At 36.1% G+C, this 23,357-nt stretch overlaps 1 protein-coding gene across 11 annotated transcripts in view; it reads right to left on the reverse strand.

Moving 5' to 3' along the window:
- The window catches only part of AHI1 (Abelson helper integration site 1), a 223,593-nt gene that overhangs the window by 114,457 nt on the left and 85,779 nt on the right, over positions 1–23,357 (reverse strand). For all 11 annotated transcript variants that reach the window (XR_013555779.2, XR_013555777.2, XR_013555778.2 and 8 more), the window contains one exon: positions 14,219–14,336. Coding sequence is in view for 8 of the 11 variants with exons in the window: in XM_078447348.2 (XP_078303474.2) it covers positions 14,219–14,336 (118 nt within the window). In the remaining 3 variants the exon portion in view is untranslated. The remainder of the gene's footprint in view (positions 1–14,218; positions 14,337–23,357) is intronic.

The raw sequence follows: 23,357 nt of genomic DNA on the forward strand, positions 1-23,357 counted from the left end.
TTCACTTACACATTCACATACCACCTATAATAGTGCCTGGGATAAAGTAAGTACCCATGGGGTATTTACTGAATGTACGAATGAATGCTGCATTCCTAGTATCTGCATGTGAAAGAATTAAACATCCTTTAGAATTAAGAACAAAAGACTCCAAAAAAAAAGTTACAATGAGAAAAGAATTAATGGAAAAAGTATTTTCATCTATTACACTGTTATGCTATCGAGAATGTAGGAAGGTGAGAAGTCACATTTTCAGGTCTATCTATAAAACAAATAATTTAAGTACTAGGGAGAGGTAATATGCTAAGATTCCAAACACAAGCATGATGATTTAGAAGACATTTTCCATAACTCAAGGCAAAGAGATGTTATTAAAAAAAAAGATGTTGCTATATCAACTTTTTCCCTATAAAAGTTTAATGAATATTAAGTAAATTAATTTGCCTGTTATACTGTGCATTTATAACTGCCTTTAACATTAGTTGTTAATGTTAAATCATCACTTGAAAATATACAGATTAAAAGACTGAGAAGACATTAAGTATCAAGCCTCATAACGTTACTACACAAGTGGAAATAAGGAAAAAAAGAAACACAAGAGACCCCTATCCCTGCACCAAATAAAAACACTTCACATTTGGTTGGCTCTGAATTGGCCAAAATAAAACATCTGCTACACTGCTTCGACAGAGCTTAGTAGCTGTGAGATGTGACTTGACTCTTTTCAAAAAGAAGTCAGGTGTAGACCACACACACACACACACACACACACACACACACACGCACACACACACAGTCACTCACACATATTCATAGGAAAGAAAAGAAACTGGAGTGTTTTATAAATATTCACTCATTTATTCCCAGAACACCCTTAGGAGGCAGATTTGAAGGATATAGTACAGTAATGGAGGTTATTACATGACTTGTGATACACTGGCCTTATAAAAGGTCAGCATCAAAATTCAAATTCCTAGTTCTAAACTACTGTTGCGAGAAGTTTTAAATAGACAATACTGTTTTATATTGAAGAGAAGACACACAATTCTAAGCAGAGCCATGAAACTAAGTGCATTTCACAAGGATAATGTGTTTGAGCAGACTGTTTCATGTCTGTATTCCCTTAGTGTTTTATGCTTATCTGCTGTTGAACCTAACCCCATTATTCTGAGGACTTTGAGGGCAGTCCTTTATCTTCCAGTTCTCCCAGGGTTTGGCACAGTCCCTGTCACACAGTAAGTTCTCCAAAAACAACTGTTGATGAACTGTATGAATTAATTTTTGATAAAGTATACAAAAGTTTTTTATTTTTTTAAACTAACAGGTTCTGTTAGGGTATTTCTACTAAAATACAGTATTTCTGGTTCTGTTCAAAAAGATGGATACTAGGGGCGCCTGGGTGGCTCAGTCGGTTAAGCGTCCGACTTCGGCTCGGGTCATGATTTCGCGGTCTGTGAGTTCGAGCCCCACATTGGGCTCTGTGCTGACTGCTCGGAGCCTTGGGCCTGTTTCAGATTCTGAGTCTCCCTCTCTCTCTGACTCTCCCCCGTTCATGCTCTGTCTCTCTCTGTCTCAGAAATAAATAAAAGTTAAAAAAAAAAAACCAAAAAGATGGATACTAGTCAAAAAACATTCTCAATTTTTACTCTTTATGAAATTATAGTTGAATATTTTTCAGAGGAGAAAGTTGAGAAAAAAAGTAAATTGCCTGAAATTAGAACATTAGGACAATGTTCTACTTTTTACTTACTGAACGTTTACAATGTAAAAGCCTCTTAAATTATTTTTAAAATATGACCAGTCACTCCATCTAGTCATTTCTTAAGTTGCCATATTTGTCATCAACCTTGCTCTCAGACTTGGAGGCAAGTTGCTGACTAAGAACAACACAAAGAGTGATTCTTTACATTTTCATTCACTTTTCATTCAAGGAAAAAGCTTCCTGAAAACACACATTTAAAATTCTGGAAAATACAAATCAACATTATCTAGACATCTCTATCATTACCAGAAGGACCAGTTCCTAAACCTAATTTCCATCGTTAGTTGACATTTTCAATAAGTGATGGATATTCATTTCCAGAAAACATTACCAGTAAATTCTATGATATCATAGAATGTTCACTATCCAGACCAAACTGACTAAACCACAAAATTCAAAAGTATGCACTTAGGCTAGTCTGAGAGAAACCTTAGGACTATTCTGAATATAGTCTTATAAAGCATAACCTAACTGAGTAAGAGTGAATGAAAACTTAATTTAAATAGTCCTCTTCCTCCAAAATTCCAGAGTCTTCCTCTAAATTTCTAGAGCCTTTGGTAGACAGAAACTAAAATATTTAAAAACTGAATTATGTCTTGTCATAGACTTAATTTTTTAAAAAGTTACTCTGGGATGCTGGAATTTACAAAGGAAACAAAAATTATTATTTTTATGCTTTAAATGGTATTTCATTCCCCCCCCCCCTTGACCAAGGGAGTAAACATGGGAACTGCTTCCTTGGTTCTAAGCAGTGCCCACCCTCAGCAAAATACATAAATAAAAAATGATCACTCGTTTTTAAATTTCATCACTTTTCACAGAATCACAGAACATAAAGATTGAAATGAAGGGATGTGAAATATGTGCAGGTACATCAATGGAAGGAATGAGTAAACTGGATTAACATGGAGTATTATTTGACTTTTTATTTTCAACATGAATTAAAAATATTTTTCCTTAACAGAGATGTGGTCAACATCTTGAAATACATATATTGACTAGAATACTGAAAAACTAAATAGTATCTAGCAATTGAAAGATGTCAAAATTGTGGAATACTCATTTTCCCTTCAAAACTATGCCTTAAGTTTATTATCAGAAAAAAAAGTTATGAAAAAATCTACTTTAAAACCTACATAAATGAAAATATACCCTATAATATATCATTTTGTATGCCTTACTGCCTTAGAAATGGAAAAACTAGGGCACCTGGGTGGCGCAGTCGGTTAAGCGTCCGACTTCAGCCAGGTCACGATCTCGCGGTCCGTGAGTTCGAGCCCCGCGTCAGGCTCTGGGCTGATGGCTCGGAGCCTGGAGCCTGTTTCCAATTCTGTGTCTCCCTCTCTCTCTGCCCCTCTCCCGTTCATGCTCTGTCTCTCTCTGTCCCAAAAATAAATAAAAAAAAAAAAAAAAAAAAAAAAGAAATGGAAAAACTGTCAATTTCAGTGTGAGATTATAAATATAGTAAAATGCACCTTATGATGTTAAATAACATTAAACGTAGTCTTATTCTCAAGCTATGTAAAAAATAAAGTTACTCCTGGCCAAAAATAATTTATCTGTTTTATAATCTGCCCTTTTCCCCTTGCCGGGTGCAGCCATATAAAGTTGTAATTCTTTCAATAATCCTCACTTTTGAGTGAATTGATTACTGACAGTTTCATTTTTCCCTGGAGGCACAGCAGTAAATCAGAAATATTCACTACTTTCATCATGATGTAAATTATGTTCTGATAAAGATGAAAATTTCCAGCTCTCCTACTTTAGAACTACATGATAAAAACCACTTTTGTCATGGAAATGTTTTAACCAGTATGCCTAGAGATTGTATTTTGAAAAAATATATAGTGTACTAGAGGAATATGGATTTTAACACACAACATTCACTAAGTCTAATTCTAAGAACATAGTGATTTCTCTTTCTAAAATTTAGTGGGAAGTTAGGTAAATTTAAAATAAAAAGTTCATTGATTAAAATAGCTCTGAATATAGTCATAAAGATACTATCTATAACTCCTAGTGCATTTTAAGTCAAGCATGGGTTGCTTTTAAAAACTTTCACTTGCAGTAAACACTTTCCCATCCTCTATTTTCAAATGACAAGTCACTAGGATGAAATAACTTACTGCAGGTCATAGCATAACTAACAAAATCTGGATCTAAATTCGGGTGTCTGACTTCTCGGCTAAGTGCAAGCAGAATGTCATGTATTGATTTAAATATGAAGAGTAAGAAACCTGTCGACCCCCTATTCAAATTAATATCAGTGCTGCTTATTAATAACATTTCTACAATCCTGATGATAAAACACCATAAAATTTTCAACATTATATTCAAGGAGGTCTTAATATTAAAAGAATTATGTATATTTTAAAAAGTGGTAATCTATTTTTTATATCGTAACACTGATTTGTCTGGTGTCAGATAATGAAGATATACATAGAAGTAGATTTCGTAAGTCTGAACTGTCCGACGTAACAGCCATTGGCCATATGTGTCTATTTATTTTATTTTATTTTATTTATTTATTTCAAGTTTATTTTTATTTATTTTGAGAGAGATATAGAGAGCAAACTGGGGAGGGGCACAGAGAGAGGGAGACAAAATACCAAACAGGCTTCATGCACTGTTAGCACAAAGCCCAATGTTCAGCTTGAACTCACAAACTGTGAGATCATGACCTGAGCCGAAATCAAGAGGTGGATGCCCAACTGACTGAGCCACCTAGGCACCCCTGTATGTGCCTATCTAAATTGAAATTGAAATAAAATAGAATAAAAAACAGTTCCCAAATCACCCTAGCTACATTTTAAGTATTCAATGGCCACATGAGGTTACAGGCTACTGTACTGGACTGTGCAGATCTACAGTTTGGAAAAGCAGTCTGGGCTGAAGATAAGACACTGGTATAGAAGTTTTATTTAGTCAAGAGATCACCAAGGAAATGAACATAAATACTGGAAACAAAAGAGGATCAGATTGCAGTGGAACCATGTGATAAGACATGGAAGAAAAGAGGAAGAATTAGCAAAAAGAGAATGAAGGGTAGTGGCTAATGAGATAAAAGTTAAAAGGAGAATGTGGTGTCCCAGAAACCAGTATATTGAGAAGAGATCGAATGTGTCAAGTGCTGCTTATAGGTCAAGTAACATAAACAGGATTGACGACTTGTATGAGCAACATGAAAGTCACTGGTGAGCTTGAAAAAAAATAGGTTAGAAAGTTCAATAAATTTATATAAGATGAAAAGTGATTAGAAATATCTGAAAACATTATGGTGGGCTGCAGTAGATACAGAATTATCTGACAGTGAAACTGAGGACCTGTGGACACAGAAAAAGCATATTTCGTAGGGGGCAAAACAAAACTCAGGAGAAATAATTGAAGGTTCATATATAAAATATTTAGCCTAAACAGGCCGCAGATCGATCCCACATAAAATGGATGCTGCCGAGCATTAACCATAGACAAAAAAAGATTAAAAAGTAAAAATAAATCAGTGGAATTGTCCCTAAAAATATTATTGAACATACCACTTGGGAAGAGTGAAGACTTCTACAGTGAATACTGTTGCCCTACTTCTCATTCTGGCAATGAGTGTGACAGCCTGACAAGTGGACTCATTTATCTTGCTTGCTTACCCTGAATATAAGCTGCCAGTTAATATGTCTTAGCCACATATACAAAGTCCTCAATACTTTCTGCTAAAGTGAACAAAATAGCAAGATTATAGAGCTATTTACACCACAGAAGAGGGACACCATATTTGTACCCAGTCCTTCATATAAAAAAAAAGACAAACACCAATGATCATCAGAAACAAAGGAAAAACCACTGGCATGAAACAAAAACATAGGATACATAAACAGATGAAAAAACTGAGCACAGGAGAAAAACATCAATTCAGAGAAAAGAACTTTATTTAGAATTAGGAAGACGTAATAACATCCACAAAACTCTGACACCAGAAAAAAAGGGACAAACAGGACAAGAAAGAGACCATAAAGATCAGAAGGACAGTTGGTGAATTAAGAAAGATTCAGAATCAAGAGAGGGCTCTGAGACTAACTAGCCAAAGGACAGGACTCAAAGATGGGTCCACAGTTTCTACTGGAAAAATGGTAATGCTGTCATCCAAAATGAGGCAGGAGAATAAAATACAGAAGCTTTTTTCAGGAAATGAAAGCTCATGCATAGCAATGATTACATGTGTGTCACATATATGACCAAAGTGGTTAGTTTATATATATCTTGCAACACAAGCTTGAGGCTAAGTATCTTCTGAATTTCATATTTCAGAGCCATCCATACTACAGTAGCTGTTTAACTTTGCTTAAGCTCTCAAATTTACATGTGATCTTTTAAAAAAGGATGCTATACACAAGTATCTTCTATAAATCTTCAAAATATAAAAAAAAAAGGTTCTTAATACATCAGTTGGAAAATTTTGTAAAAGATAAACATCAGAATATCTATAAAATGCAAATTCAAAGGTCTGACATGTATTTTGGCTGCATTAGGATTAAATTAGGTAGTTCTCATATTTATTAAATCAGTAGAATCTCATTTTAATTTCTTATAGTTAGTGGCTTTCAATTGCTTTCTTTTTATTTTTCAGTGAATGTTAATATAATTATTTCACCTTTAAAGTGAATCCACTGGGTAAGTACTACAATATACTTCAACAACTAAATTTCATAGGCTCTTAAAACACATGCGCATGCGCGCACACACACAAATGTGAGTTAAAAAAATAAAAGGAAAGCTTAAAGTTTTTTTATTTTTAACACATGGGGGGAAAGGTTGAAAATTATAAGGTTGGAACCATATACACAATATAAATACCATATAAAGTAGCTTCTTAGAAAATAATTGGCTAGCATCTAATGGACAAATTTAAGCTCATTCAAATCAACAGATTTAAATGAGGAGAAATGTTTGCATTCATATTCTCTCTTCAGAGGGTATTAGGAAAAATTTAGTAACTCAATGGGGACATTAATATGAAATGCATATCCATGTGAACGAAGAACCATTCATTAAGTATATTAGTATTTACTAGAGTTGATAAAATGATTTTTAAATTAGGAAATGATAAATATATAGATTATACTTTGTTATCAACACAATTAGAAACACTTTACTAATTCAAATGATATTTATTACTGAGGAAGTATAAGGGCTTCTATTACAAGTAAGGATAAGTTTTATTCTTTTAACAAAGGGCTTGGGGCGCCTGGGTGGCTCAGTCAGTTAAGCGGCCGACTTCAGCTCAGGTCACGATCTCGCGGTCCATGAGTTCGAGCCCCACTTCGGACTCTGTGCTGACAGCTCAGAGCCTGGAGCCTGTTTCAGATTCTGTGTCTCCCTCTCTCTCTCTGACCCTCCCCCGTTCATGCTCTGTCTGTCTCTGTCTCAAAAATAAATGTTAAAAAAAAAAAATTTTAAAACAAAGGGCTTGACTTGGGTCACTGGAGAATTACTTAGTAAAAATAATGATATTGGTTACTAAAATGGCACCTTAATTCTTTAATGTAACAATCAAACATCAATGTTAGATATTCCAATTACAAGCAACAACAAAAAAAATCTAACAAATAAAATCTCATTCTTTGTGGTAGGGAAATATAAAATAGTGATTTGTTAAAGAAAAAATATTCATGAAATCAAGGTCATTTGCTCAGTGTCCAGAAAAATCCAAATATGAACATAGTCCCACACCTCCAGGGTTTTGTGTTGACTCGTACTTATGGGGAAAACCAAAGTTTCAAAGTTAAGTGGATTCCAGTGGATTATTTAAGTTTGAGACGCTCGTTTGAAAACTTTCTTCTTAAAATTACTTCATCTTAATGTCTTTTTTGGCATGCTTCTAAAAATTCTACAACCATTATTTGCCTCTCTGACGTGTTCTTTTTTTCTATAATCATCACTTATCACATTTTATTAAAACATGTCTTGAAATAAGATTTCCTCCATTCCTTTGGCCACAATACAGATTATATGATTCCAAACAAACAAACAAAAAAAAAATCAGAAGACTCTCCTATAAAATCTCATATTGTTTATTCTTACAATTTCTTATGGATTTCAAAGTATTAATAATATTTTTCTGATCCTCACAATGAAGTAGAAAACAGACACAATACACCTGGAGAGATAAAGGCAGTTACCCAAGAAAACAGCTGGGCAGTGGCACAATTAGGGCTTGGGCCCAGCTCCCCTGGCCTTCTGACCCTAGGTCTAGTGCAGTGCTTTTTGCACCATAAGGTACATGTACTGAATTTAGAAAACTGGTTGTTTTGGAAAACAAATTCTTGCTTTTAAAAACTGCATAATAGGGGTGCCTGGAGAGCCCAGTCGGTTAAGCAGCTAACTCTTTAATTTCGGCTCAGGTCATGATCTCACAGTTCGTTATCTTGAGCCCCACATCAGGCTCTTCACTGACAGCATGGAGCCTGCTTGGAATTCTCTCTCCTCTCTCTACCCCTACCCCACTCGTGCTTGCTCTCTCTCTTTCAAAAATAAATAAACGTAAAAAAATTTAAAAAAACATTGCATAATAAAAATATTTTTGATTCTTTTTAGTACCATAAAGCACATTTAAGGACATGTGTCTATAGAAAATCAGTTAATTCTGCAGACATCTTTATCTGTGATGGCAAATTCATTCCTGTCACCTGTCCCACCACCCAAATAGCAATCTTGGAATTCTGGAAGTCTGTTATCAGAATTCAATAAAACATGCTTTCAATTAACACTTTAAAGTTCATTAAGTAATACTATGAGAAAACTGCCAATTCTGATAACATGAGAGAGTTCTTTGAAGCTCATTTTACCTTCCTTAAAATGGAAACCCCCTTCTACCATCAGCTGTGTTTACGCAGAGTCATTGTAACTCTCGATTTTTGCCAACATGTTTTCTTTCCCTTCCTCTGAAATACAAGTGTCACGTTTCCAACTTGGATGTAATCTACCTTCTATGATGGGTTATATAATGATATTACAGAATCTCTGGTGAAACTAGGGTCCAGGATTCATTTTAAATTTCAGTGGTATTATAAGTTTTGCATTTTTCTGCAAATAATTAAAACCTTAGGAAATACTGAAATCTTGAAAAGAATAAAAATTAATTTTAACTGGAAAGTGGCTCCTAATTTTAAGAGCTGGTCAAGGGAATAAGTGTCTACTTGTCAAAGGCATGCGAAATCAATGGAAAAAATCCAGTTCTTCAAATATTAAACATGTAGATGCACAAAAGTTAACTTGGTATCTCTTAACCAATACTGAAGCCACCTGAATCAGTTTATGATAATGTCTAAATCAGATACTTTGCCTGTTTAGGATATGATAAAAACTTAGATTAAATGGTTGTTTGTAAAGTTTAATATATGTTTATATGGGCTATTGGAAAGTGCAACCAAATTATGGACAAGACAGAGCTATTATTGATTGTTTTTAAAAACCATGTCACACGGTCTTCCCTATCAAACTCCAAGTCTACAATGAAAAGAGATATATTAATAAACACATTAAAAAATGTCCTATTTTGTATGACTCAACTTACCTATTGAATATGAAATAAATTTAACTTAAAGCAATGCTGTGAAAAGATACACTAATAAGGGGTGCCTGGGTGGCTCAGTAGGTTGAGCATCCGACTCTTGATTTTGCCTTGGGTCATGATCTCATGGTTCGTGAGTCTGAGCCCCACATCAGGCTCTGTGCTGACAGTGTGGAGCCTGCTTCTTGAGATTCTTTCTCTCCCACTCTCTCTGTCCCTCCCCCACATAACCTTGTATTCTCTCTCTATCTCAAGATAAATACACTTAAAAAAAGATACACTAAATACATAAAAATGAAGCATGCTGCCCTTCAAATATAAACATGAAAAGATGATACACCACCTATCCCACTGCCAGTAGAATGAGCCACTTCCTGCTAATTTCTGCTGCCCGTAACAGTAATTAATTCTATTTTTTACTAAATAATCCACATTTTAAAATTTACTTCCATAATAAGTACTCTTGAGATGGCTGAATGGGATCTGGGATTGAGACAAACTATCACAGAACAAAATTTCTCTGCAGAGAACCTGTTGATTTGACTGCACACTTAAATACCACAGTATCACTGAAACTAAGCCTTAAAAAAAAATCTAACAACTAGCAAACACAGAATTATATTTAAAGGTCAAAGAAAGCAAAGTAAAAGTTCGTCAATCCTTAGGAAATACCTTCATTTCACCTCAGCTTTAGCACTGAGTTAGTACTGTTCAGATTATTATTCTACAGATTACAGACCTCCAAAGCTGGTAACAAAAGAGAACACCTGCAGCCAGAGGGACCATGTGGCAGAGTGGGAGGTCAACGGACCAGGAATGAAGGAGTGGCTCCAGGGCCAGCCTCACGGACAGAATCGAGAAGGCAGTCCACTCCACCTCCTACACTCGTGCCTTCCTCTAGGAGTAGGCAGTTTGGTACGGTAGTATGAGAGGGACGGAGCTAGGAGCGAGGAGATACTGTTTTAAGACACTACCAGCTACATGGACTCTGTCAAGCCAGCCTCTCTGCCTCTCCCTTTCACTGTAAAGGGCTGAGCAGCCAAAGTTTTAACGTCCTAGATGCTCTAGAAGGATTTCATGCCCTATGATTTTAATGTTTACCCTACTTCCAAGAAAGTTTTATCGAAGATCAAATGAGAATGTATATGAAAGCACTTCATAATTTTTTTTTATAAACACAAGTTACTCTTATTGTTTTAGAGATTTTCTTCATTATATACTAAAGAAGTATGGAGACAGTTTTGAGATGCAGTATAACATGTCCTCTACATGGTGAGGCATGATGAGCTATAACCTTCAGTTTAACCTAAAATGTTAAGATTACATTTTTGTTCTGTTCCCTCCAGCTTTATTAAAGTGTAATTGACAAAATTATAAAATTTTCATTCTTATAAAAGTTACTCGGGAAGAGATTTTTTGGGGGGATTTATAGTTTTAATTTTAACAGGATTAATAGAATTAGCTGATTTATTCCTTTGTAACTAAGAACCTAGAGTAATAGCCTAATGAATACTTCTTGAAATAAGGATCTCATAAGAGTTGTATCCAGCTTTTTTCCTGTCTAACCCATTCTTCACTCAGTTACCAGACGTATTTTTTAAAAACACATTTTGGACAGCTCTATTTTACCTAGAAAATAAAATATGAACTCTTCAGTAGGACACAAATTGACCCCCACCTACCTTCGCAGACTCAGTTCTTCTTAAGTACATTCACCTGAGCATTTCTTCCAGCTAACTAAGAGTCAACCCCCCTAGCCAAGCAAAGCTGTCTTTAAAGCAAAGGTCTGGTTACCCGCTTCTTGGCTCTCTTGGCATGGTCCCTTAACCCCCGGCTGTTAAGGAGGCCAACATGAAGACAGGGGCATGATTCTGAAAGGTTTCATAAGACAGGGTGGGAACTCTGGGAATCATTCTAATTGTGATAGGAAGCCATTTAAGAGCTTTAAGCAGGAAAGTAACATGCTCCAATTCATTTTTTTTTTCCAATTCATTTTTCAAAGAATCACATTGCTTTAGGGAGAATAAGCTAAGAAACAAGAGTGGAGGTGTAGGAAGTGGTGGGAAAAAAGATGACTAAAAATTTACTCCTAGTTTCACCTAACAACTAGGTGAATGTGGCTGGAGCGCTGGGATTGGGAAGCCTCAGTGTGTGTGCAGGAGGGAAAGTGGAGATGGAAGGCGGGGTCTGTGGCATAAATTCTATTTGGACATAGAAAAATCTGAGAAAACTCTTAGCTGCTCGGTCCGTCTCTATTCCAGTCCTGCTTTGCTTACACTGTGATTTTATAATCTATCCAATGCTGACATAATTTGGTCCACACTCACTACTGTCTCCAATCAGACTGTAAGCTGCTTGAGAGTGGAGACTATAATATTTAGTCCATTTAAGAAAGGATCTTCAACAATGGAGCCACTTACAATGATTGTAGAATGAAAAAAGGCACTGTTCTAGAAACTCCGAGGAATGCAAATCAAAGAAGAAAAAGTTACTTTTCTAGCAGTCTCCATTACATAGAACTTACCCTGAATAAGAGTTAACAGAAATTACTACAGACCATAAACCTGCTTTGGAGTCTAGCCTTCCAGCATAGAAACTCCTATAGAACGTAAATCAAACCAACCTGTGCTCTTCAGCCTCCTAGCATGAGGGCTAGAGGGTCCATCCTGATTAGCTGTGTGTTAAGGAGCTTTTCTTTATACTGTACAAAGCCAAATGTCTACAGATATGACTTGAATATTTACAGAGGTTTTCAAGTAAGATTTTTATTTTTAAACATTCTATCTACATTTGTTTTTATAGTCTTATATTTTAGATTCTAATGGTTTTTTTGTACAGTGGGGAACACTTAACTATCCCTTTTTAAGGTTCATTTGAATACAGAACAGCATCATAGAATTTTTAAGACAGAAACTCTTTAAATTCAGAGCCCTCATTTATCTGTAGGGATGAGAAAACTGAGGCCTGAAAAAATTTCTTGGGATTCTACAGTTATTTAGAAATGGAGCCAGATGTAGAAACTAGTTCACCTGTTTCCTACTGCATAGTTTTTTTCCCACAAAGATACACTTCTGAATGAATGAAATGGATTAATTTGGCCATTTTGCAATGGATTCCATATTCTGCTTTTATAATTTTTCCATACATTGATACCTCAACAAATTTTATAGGAAGGCTATGCCTTAAAATGAGGTCAGGCATATTAATAACTGAAACAATCAAGTGAAGCAGTGTTACCATCTATCATATGGTTTAATGGTAATGCTTCTAAGATAGTGTATACACAGAGAGATGCATGATACAAATGCTACACTCAAGGCCATGGAAAGCTGAAGGTAAATGGACCAAATCCTATGTATAATGGTGAAGTCTGAAAGACTGGCCTTTATCATATCTGGCTTTCCTTTTTCCTTTATTTGTCTCAGTGGCAATCCCTCTTCCCATTTCAAAAGGCTTCCTATCTATCCCTATTTTTCCCTTTATAGAAAAGGGAAGAATTCTTCATCTATCATCTTCACTTTGTTGGCTGACACTACTTGAATGAGTTTTAATCAATATATTAACTTAACCAGATTTGATCCTGAAGCATCTGGATGACAGGAATCAAGTGGTAGAGATAGGTTCTTTCTTTCCTAGTCATTAAAATGACCTGATTTGAGGGCAAACTAAGTATCTACTTAGGGTGTAGGGATTAAGAGTCTAAAGGGGTGGCACATAGTGTGCCCTTTATTGTGCCTAAAAATTACTAATGCCATTGTTCCAACTTCTGGCACACATCTAAAACACTAGAAATTTAAAATTTCTAAGGTTTGAGATAACTTAATTATTATAGTGATTTGCAATGAGAATTGAAAGTATTTTCACAGCTAGTGTATATACATTCATCATGTTAATAAGTATGTTATATTCATATGGTACCTATGCTTACAAAGTGTTTTCATATGTGCTATGTGATTTGAAGTTCACCAATATCTAATGTAAACATCACTTCCACTTTTCAAATGAAGATTTAAAGTTCTCATATAATAAGAGTAATAAAAGGCACAGCCAGGACTGAATATAAGAACTGTTAATTTAAGTATGTTCACACTGTAATGCGTAACTTATACAGCAATATTAAAATGCAACTATATTAAAACAGCTTGTATATGTAAACTCCGAATACTTTTAAAGTAGAAAAGTAGTATTGTCCCTGGATTTGTAAATAATGTTAATCTTTTCAAGCTCAAGTTTCTTATTATAATCTCTTTGTCAAAGATAATCATTTTGTTATTCCCAGCTGTCTCATCTTTCTAAAAGAATTCAATAGAAAATACACTGTCAAAACATACAGCTCAACAAACAGAAATAGTCCTCTTTAATTACCCAAAATACACATTTCTCACCTTGATGCTTTTTCGTTGACATCCTTTGAAAATATTATTCAAATAAATTTAAAACATTCGCCTAAAAATTTGCAACTGTACAGTTCGTTTCAACTCAGTGACTTATGTAGATTTCTATATCCTGTTTCTTCCCAAATGTATTCTACCTTGGCTTTCCTTGAAATTATAAAATGGGATTATCCATCAACTATGGTTCTTTTATCCAAGGGAAACTGAATCAGATTTAATATCACACGTTTAAAATGCATGTTTTGCTACTTTAAAATTATTTTCTGTTCAACAAAATAGAGCTTTGAGAGCTATCTACTATTAAATTTACCAGGTTCAAATTTGCTTTTGAAATAACTTCAGTGATTTTAAAGAAAAAAAAATGCCAGAACATAACTCAAATATGAGAACTGACCATTACAATGCTATGAGCTACAGTTCTCAAGTGAAATAAATGGCATCTTCTAAAAAAACAGTATCTGAACATTTAAAAGAGTACTCAAAATAAGAAAAGGGGCTCACCGGTCTGAGTGAAACCAAACTGATGAAGAATCTGATGAGCGGCCAGCATGTCTGACTGCTTTACCTTAGACGGCTGTGAGGAGGCTGGCATTGAAGTAAACGAGAGATTTTTGTTGACCTGTAATAGGAAAGGCAAATCAGAACCAAAGTGTAATTTCCTGGGTTACTGATGCAAAAACTGGATGAGAAATGTTTGCTTACAATGCAAACCAGGACACATGTTGGTCAAAACAAGTGGTAACGATTTATATGCTTAGTTTTTAAAGTTTACAGAGTAATTTTTATCAAGAAAGGAATACAGTGGTAATGAAAGCAGAACTATAAAGTAAATCTGCCTTACTAAAACAAATGTGCTTATCATGGAATTGACATTATTAATAACAGAGTGGTCTTTTTTTTATTTAAAAAAATTTTTTTAATGTTTACTTATTTTTGAGACAGACAGAGACAGAACGCAAGTGGGTCAGGGGCAGAGAGAGAGGGAGACACAGAATCTGAAGCAGGCTCCAGGCTCCAAGCTGTCAGCACAGAGCCCAACGTGGGGCTCGAACTCACAGACTGTGAGATCATGACCTGAGCCGAAGTCAGGATGCTCAACTGACTGAGCCACCCAGGTGCCCCAATAACAGAGTGGTCTTAAAAGTTATGCAAAGACATGCAAAAATTAAAAATGACCTGCCCCCTTAATTTTCAATTAAGAAAGTGAGAATGTTTCACAGCCACACTTCTTTAACATTCTGTGAAATAGCAGGTACTTCCTTTTCAGAGACTGTACAGAAAACACCTCTAATATTCACGTTTTCATACATCACGGTGACACAGGTAACACAGCTGTAACCTAACCTGCCAAGTGGAATAGTTTCCACTGTCTGAATACAATGGTCTTCTAGAAATGAAACCTGTAACAAGTACATGATAATAGCAGCTTATGCAGGAAAATAAAGAACAGGTCACCAAATGTGTTAAATGTATATTAGTAAATTTATCTTGCAACTTATAATTAATTTCAGCAATGATCTAGTCTCTTGTTGGTTATTAATAAATCATTATACCTTTATTATTTTTGAAATGACTTCATTTTCAGAAATCATGATAAAATGTGATCTAATTCTGAAAAATTTTAAAGTTTGAATTTCTAATTTATTGTAAAATATAATCTGTGAATTGCCAAACTGTTAAATGATAGTTTATGGCATATAAATACTAATATATGAAAATAGTTGCCTTCCCTTGCTCTTTTTAAAAAATAATCAGAGGACAACTACTGTACTAATATTAAAAAATTCCCTTTTGATTTTCTACATAGCAGTAGATTGTGGTTCCTGCATGTCCTTTATCTGACTCATCATTCATATAATGTTTGTAAATGCTTCTCTTTCAAATAGTGATAGTAAATGGTGTATCAAACTTTTCTCCTAAAGCAAAGGGCTTTTACGTATTTGGTAAAAAAAATTATATATTATACCATATAATAGTATAGCTCTAAAGTTTGTAAACTGTCATGATGTCATTTTATAAAAAACAAAAATATTTTTCAAAATAGGGTCAAATACTGCATCAGTGCTAAAAATTATCCAGCTTTAAAAATTCTATCAGGAGCCATGATGAAACGTTGAGCAACATTAATGGTGACTATTTACATCAATACAATACCTAAAGTGTCAACGAAATCATCTCACATTTTTGAGTTTTACTTCCATCTTTAAGTGAAGATGATAAAAATAGTATGCATGCTTCATTGGGAATGTGCTGGAGGAACAATAAAGATGAATTGGTATTATAAAGTGCTATTTATGTATGCAAAACATAAAGCACTGGATAACATAGTAAATAAAAAATATATGAAATAGAGTATGTTGGCAAAAGGAAGCCATAAAGTGCTATACAAATATAAAGTGCTATAGAAATATTAGTTATTATTATTAACATCACTAGAAGTAAGAGTAATTAGGAATATGTAATTTATTATAATGATACAGTAAATTTTTCATAGTGCTATGCTTTTAAATGGAAATATTATACACAATGATATATATTTATCACTTAACTATTTAATCCACTTCTCTTTTTAGAATCATTTTCAGTTTTACTTCTGTGTTCTTATAAAGTTTTTTCCTACATGTCAAACAATGCATTTTGAAATCTGGTCCAAAGGAACAAGTGTATGCTGGGGACACACACACACACGCGCGCGCGCGCACGCACGCACGCAAACAGACACACACACACACACACACACACACACGCACACTACAGGCTTCTTTAGTCTTCCTCTTCAAATATTTACTTGTGCTAAAACCAAAAAGAACACCGGGGAAGCTAGAATAGGATACTTCAATGTCTCTGCTAAACAGAGACTTCACATATTCTTCCTAGGCATTTTAAAAATTCTGTTCTTTCTCAACACATTTCTTTAGGGACTATCTAATACCTATGAGGTGGTAAGTAGCAACATACAGCAGATTTCAAGGCTTTGGATAGGTGTTAACTATTATAGTGACTTGAAATTCGCACTCCAAGTATTTTCAAAGCTAGCCTATACATATTCACTACTTTACTTAAGGGGAGAAAAATAATAATAACCATTAACTAGAGTGAAGCAATATCTATTTTTGAAATATATGCTGTGGAAAAGAGTTGCTTAATAGTTTTACAACAACAGAAAGGTTGGCTAAGATAGTCTACCCTACACAAATCTACCCTCTTTTCACAACACACTTTTCTGCTTGCTTCATGCAAAAACCACAGTCTGCCAAAGTCAGTTTAATACCTCCAAATTGGGGAGAACTAAAAAACATAAAAACTTAAATGAAATTCTTAATAGTAAAAAGGAAAACATATCACCCGAACTTCGGCCAAGTTAATCACAAAAATGCTTTTGCTTAACTCTTTCTGAACGTAAGCAGCTTTGGGCAAAATATGCAAATACTAATTCTCTAGGAGGAGGTTAATTTTCATATTAAAAAAGTCATTATCCTGACCTCAAATTGAGTGCACAACACTGAACAAGCTAACAATTAGTTTCTTGTTTAGTGATTAGCTAAACTATGAAACCTCTGGGAGATACATAACACTCATTTTCACATGTATTTACAGACCTCATCATTTTAGCTGATTTTAGATTATATGGTACATACACATGAAGTAGAATTGTTTTTAAAATTTCAAGTTGTGGAGATACTTCAAACTGCTTTTAAATTATAACTTGAAAGATGATAATATGGTCTATACATTTATGTTTGCAAATGTGTCCCCTCCTTCCTCTAAAAAGGCTATTTTTTTCCATTACACTGGAACAACAATGCAGATAATACTTTCATTTGAAGACAGTTCTGGTTGCAAAAAAAAAAAAGCCCAATACCCAGGAAATGTTCTGTTGCAAACTGAATGTCTGTTATAAATATTAGAATCCCAGTATTAAAGAACAAGTGAAAGAGAAAACCTGAGCCACAATGAGACTCGAGGCAACTGAAGTCAGTCAGGTATCTTAACATTCATTCTCATATGATAAACTAAAGCAGCTTAAGTTCCTGTGATTTCTAGGGTAGTAAAACCTAACAAATGAGTAGCCCTAACAAATGAGTAGCCTGTGGTGTCATAAAGAGAAATTCAAACATGAGCTCTAGGTTCCTAGGTATTTTCCATATAAGCTACCACAGTAAAGTGAGGGATCAGGAAGAAACACTGTTCGTGCAGAAGAGAAATTTCTACAGTAGGGTAAGGTGCCAGGAAGTCTCCCCCCAAATCAGTTCATCACTGCTACATGAACTAAAACCAGAATTCAAATTTGAATCAGTCATAACGAAGTTTTATTTTGCAGTATTTAATCAAGATTTTTTGAACTTCTGATATATATATATATATATACATACACCAAGGACTGGTAGTTCAAAGATAACTGATATGATTCCTCCATGCAAAGCTTAAAAATTAAGATGTAGTGCTAGTTCAAACCATTTATCCAACACGTCTTAGTCAAAGTCAATTTATCTCAATGTCTTTGGTTTTCTCCAAACTTTACCTCCTTTCTCAGTGTATTTCCTTACTTCACAGAGAAAATTTGGTCTTCAAGTCTCTGAAACCCTCATTTTCAAACCTCTCAAAGAATACAGCTCTTACATCCACCTTCACCTCTTTTCGTCTAGTGCCCCTCTGTTGAACATTAATCCCTCCATCTGTTCCCTTGGGGATACCTTTTTTTTTAAAGTTTATTTATTTTGGTAGAGAGTGAGAGAGTGCGTGCGTGGTAGCAGAGAGAGGGAGAGAGAATCGCAATCCACCCTAACAGCGTGGAGCCCAACACAGGGCTCGATCTTAAGAACCTCGAGATCATGACCTGAGTTGAAATCAAGAGTCCGACACTTAACTGACTGAACCACCCTGGTGCCTCTCCCTTGGGGATACTTCAAGCTCTTCCAAATTCTACGTTCAAATTCTCCACTGGCTGTTTCCCTATAGGAAAAAAAGCATAGATCTTTCTACTTCAGTCTAGAAACAAATAGCAAAAAATGAAAAATTCTCACAATGATTCCATAATTTCCTTAAGCTTCACTGAAAGCCAAACTCCATGAAAAATAGCACATAACTGCTATCCATATAACTCAACCATTCAATCTCAACCAAGCACAATGAAGCTTTTCTCTACCAGAAGACTAAATCTGAAGTTAAAGTCACCCAAGACTTCAACTGGGCTGATTTAGCAGATTCACTTAAGCCTCTGAGATCTCTAACACTGCCAGTCACTCTCCTCTGTTTCTGGAAAACTGTTTTCTGTGGGCTATCCTGCCAACACTGCTTATCAGCGTTGCCTGTTAGACGCACTGGGCCCTCTTCTTCCCTCACACCACAAGGTCACCCTAGGCGGTAACATTTGTTTTCATCACTTCATCTGCCTTCTATGCCGACGTTTCTGAAATCCAAAACTCTTCCAAACACGTTAAGTTCAAAGCTAAACTAACTCCCTCCACTATTTACTTTCTCAGGGAAAGCTACTGCTATCCACTTAGTTGCCTCAGCCACAAGGGTGGACATCATCCTACACGACCATCTCGCACTCCACAGAGTTGGTCACTAGGTCAATTAGATGCTTGGACATCTGACCCCACTCTTTGTCTCCAGTCAGGGCTCTGGTTCAGGCCTTTTTCTCTGCTTGCAAAGTACTGCAATAGTCTCCTGCTTTGTCTCCCTATCTCCTGTATCTCTAATTCTTCTTCTATACTACTAACAAGATAATCTTTCTGAAATGCTAATTTTACTAACATTTCTGGTTAAAACCTATCATCAGTTGTTCCACTAGATAATGTCCATAATTCTCATCCTGGCATACAAAGCTTTCTATTCTAATAATTACCTAGTTCCTCAACCTTATCACTCCTTCTCCTACGTTGGCTACGACAAACTGTGTATAACTCTGCAGACATGCCAAGTTGTTTCATGTCCCTGTCACTTAGCTCATACCGTTCCATTTCCAGGAAGGGGCTTTCCTTTTGCCTCCACTTTCCTGATGGATGCCAACTCTTTTTTCAAGCTTTAGCTCGAGTATTATATCATGTGTGAAAAGCCTTTCAGATTCTCCCAGGAGAACTTACCTCTCCCTCCCTTGTCTCCCCACCATGTCTCATATCTTATTATCATACTGTATTATCACAGCACTGGTAACACTTTGGTGTGCTTAATTATTTGGTTAATTACTATCCACCTGACTGTAATCTTCCTGAGGGTAAGAACCAGTTTTTGTTCATCTTTCTTTAATAAATAACTCCTATAAAACTAGTAAGAATTGCACAGAAGTCAAATGAAGTAATATAAATGTGAAAGCAGTGCATGTTTAAAAACCTACCCAAAGCTAAGGTGGTAACTGTGTTCAAGACTTCTCAAATGTAACCTTTTAATGATAAAAATTGGTAGAATGAAAGCCTTGAAAGTAAAAAAATACATTAAATTTCATGGTTTAATACTCAATTTAAATCTAGAAATAGGTATGTGAAGTAACAGAAAAAAAATATTGGTTTCTGGCTGCAGTTCCTGGCACAGAGCTCCTGTCATTTCCTAAGTGATAAAAGTACTAGGAGGATCTTTTGTTCTAATACTTGGTCTTTGACTCTGGTTCCAGACACTGAGCTCCTATATACCCTGGAATTTCCTGGGAGACAGAAATGTCTTTTGTTCTAATGAAGTCACTTTTGGTGTTCTCTGGGATGAGGGCTGGTCTCCAGAAAGATCAAGCCATGATTAGAAGCTTGGAATTTTTAGCCCATCCCCACCCCCTCCATTTTCCAGGGAGGGGAGAGGGGCTAGAAATGGAATTGTAACTGATCATGCCTACCTGAAGAAACCTCCATTAAAACGCCAAGAGTATGGGGTTCAGATAGCTTCCAGGCTGGTGATCACGTGGACGTGCTGGGAGTGCTGCACCTGAGAGATCATGAAAGCTCCAGGCCCTTCCCACACACCTTGCCCTCTGCATCTCTTCCATCTGGATGTTCACCTGTATCCTTCATCCTTTTATAATAAACTGGCAAACAGTAACGAGTAAATTGTTTTTCTGAGTTCTTAGCTGCTCCAGGGAATTAACTGAACCTGAGGAAAATTGGCCTGGGACCCTCCAATTTACAGCTGATTGGTCAGAAACACAGGTAACAATGTGGACCCACACTGGCACCCGAAATGTCAGAGGTGTGGTGGCACGTGAAGTCTTGTGGGACTGAGTCCTTAAACCTGTGGAATCTGCCGATCTGCTGCTATCCTCAGGTGGACAATGTCACAACTGAGTTATAGTGTAGGACATCCTGTATCGCAGAGAGCTGCTTGGTGTGGGAAAAAAACCACAGCCCATCTGGTACCAGAAGTGTTGTGAAGGTTGGTGGCAGAGCGAGAGTAAAGGAGACACATGGGAGGAAAACTGGCTTTTCCTAAAACAAGGGGTTTTTCTTGTTTTCTAAAACTTTCAGGAATAAAATTACATAATTTCTTTTAGTGGCCTATTTTGGCCTGTACCACTCCTACAGTCAGGCCAGTCTCCCAAATACTGTCAAAATAACAACACTTAATTTGCTTTTCTCGAGTTTTGGAATGCCATGAAGGAATAATTTTAAGCATTAAAAACAAATCTTTGGGAAAGAAACTCTCCAAATAAGCGTAAACAACTATTCTATTAAAATCTCAACTTAATTTTTATCTCTTCATGATGAAAATATCCAAACTTTTTTTTAGGAGATTTATAAAAATTATCATCTCTGGATTCTCCGTTTTTTAAACCTTTTTATTTTTTAGTGAATACTATGTTCTAAGATATATTAGATTATAATTTAATTATGACCTTACCTTTACAGCATTATTCTGCTAAACATAATTCAATGAACTTCAGCTTGGCTGCATTTATATTCATCTAGGACAGGTGATATTACTAATTTAAAAAACAAATAGCTTTGAGAAGCTCACAGAGGAGTGTGGAGATTCAGAAATGTAAGATTAGAGGTGGAGGCAGTACTATGTGAAGCTGAAAAAGAAGGAAAGAAGGGAGGGAGAACAAGGAGGAGGGGGAAGAAGGAAGGAAGGAAGGAAGGAACGAACGAACGAAGGGGAGAAGGCAGAAAGAGAGTTGTTTCTCTCTGAGGGAATTCATAATTTCATTCTGGAAAAGACAGCCAATATGAATTATAATTTAAGGAAGAATAGGCCCAATTCTAACACATGCCAGGTATGATATAATTATGTCCGGAAACAGGAGAAAAACAGATTTAGTTCCGTTTGTGAGGAATAACACAGAGCTGAATGGACACAGACTCCAGGCAACACCATTTCTGATGTGCTTCAATCCAACTCTAAGCCAAGGAAAAGAGCAAGGAAATCCATAAATTGTAAACTCATACACCGATATTTTAGGGCTATCACAATTCAGAGCAATGCAAGACTTCTAATACCATTTCCTGTCTTGGAGCAATCAGATGAGCACTCTTACAACCTCCCATCATCAAATTTGTATCCAAACATCTACCCAGTTTCCACCTACTGGCCTATCAGAAGGGATGAAAAATCCCTTCTCTTAAGGCCAGCTCCTCCACTAGTATTCAGGATTACATCCCCTCTCACTTTTTCAAGGACTTGAGGGCAGCAATGACCACCTCTGTGGTACAGTACCCACTTCTCCATCACTGCTGAATTATTCCAATCAGCAAATAAATATGCTTTAATGTTGTCCACGGACGATTCCTCTTCAGCTCCTGTTTCTCTGCTTCCCAGTCAAAATTTACGGACTTCTATTCTGTCCTCAACTCACTTCAATTGTGCGTTTGTCTCTGCCACTTACTCAAACAGTTTCCACCAAGGTAACCAAAGGACACCATCCAGCCAAATACAATCCTCAATGTTCTATCCTCATTTTGCTCATTCTCTCAGTCACACGTGATAGTTTATCACCTCTCTTCCTTGGAATACTCTCCTCTAGGCTTCTCTGACATACACTTCTCCTGGACCCGTGCCTCAGATCTTTAGCTACCTCTCCCCGGGAGATCTTATCCAATCTCACAGCTTAAATAAATGTAGCTTTAGCCCTAACTTCTTCCCTGAACTCAAGACTCAGAAGTCCAAACACCTACCACACAACTACGTCCACATCCAAAACTCTGCTCCTAAAATCTGCTCCCTCCACGCCAGCATTCCTCACCTCATTCAAAGCTCTACTAGCATCCATACAATTGCTGCAAGCAGCAACACAGAAGCCATCTTCCCTCTTTCCTTCACTTACACCACATCCAATCCATCGCTGAGCTGTGTTGAATCTGCTTCCAAAATATATTGCGAATCTGTCCACTGCCTGCAAATTCATTATTGCCACTGTGAAATTAATTAAACAGAAGGCGATGAGTCTCAGGCAGCTCTAATGCCATGGTGCCTGGCCTTACAGGCTATGGAAGCAAAGCCCAACCTAAGCCTGTAAATACCTCCAGGTTACAAAGTTGAAACCTAAGGACAACCAATCACAAATGGCCAACTGGGCTTTAAACTATCATCAATCTCTAATTTCCTTGCTTTGCTTCAGCCTTTTCTCTATAAAAAGTCTTTCCTCAGTTCCTGCCAGTGGAGCACTTCTAACCATGTCCAGTTTGACGCTGTGCCATTCAAATCAATTTTTGCTCAA

This window comes from Panthera onca, chromosome B2 (genome assembly GCF_046562875.1).
Source record: "Panthera onca isolate mPanOnc1 chromosome B2, mPanOnc1 haplotype 2, whole genome shotgun sequence".
Classification (NCBI taxonomy): Eukaryota; Metazoa; Chordata; class Mammalia; order Carnivora; family Felidae; genus Panthera; species Panthera onca.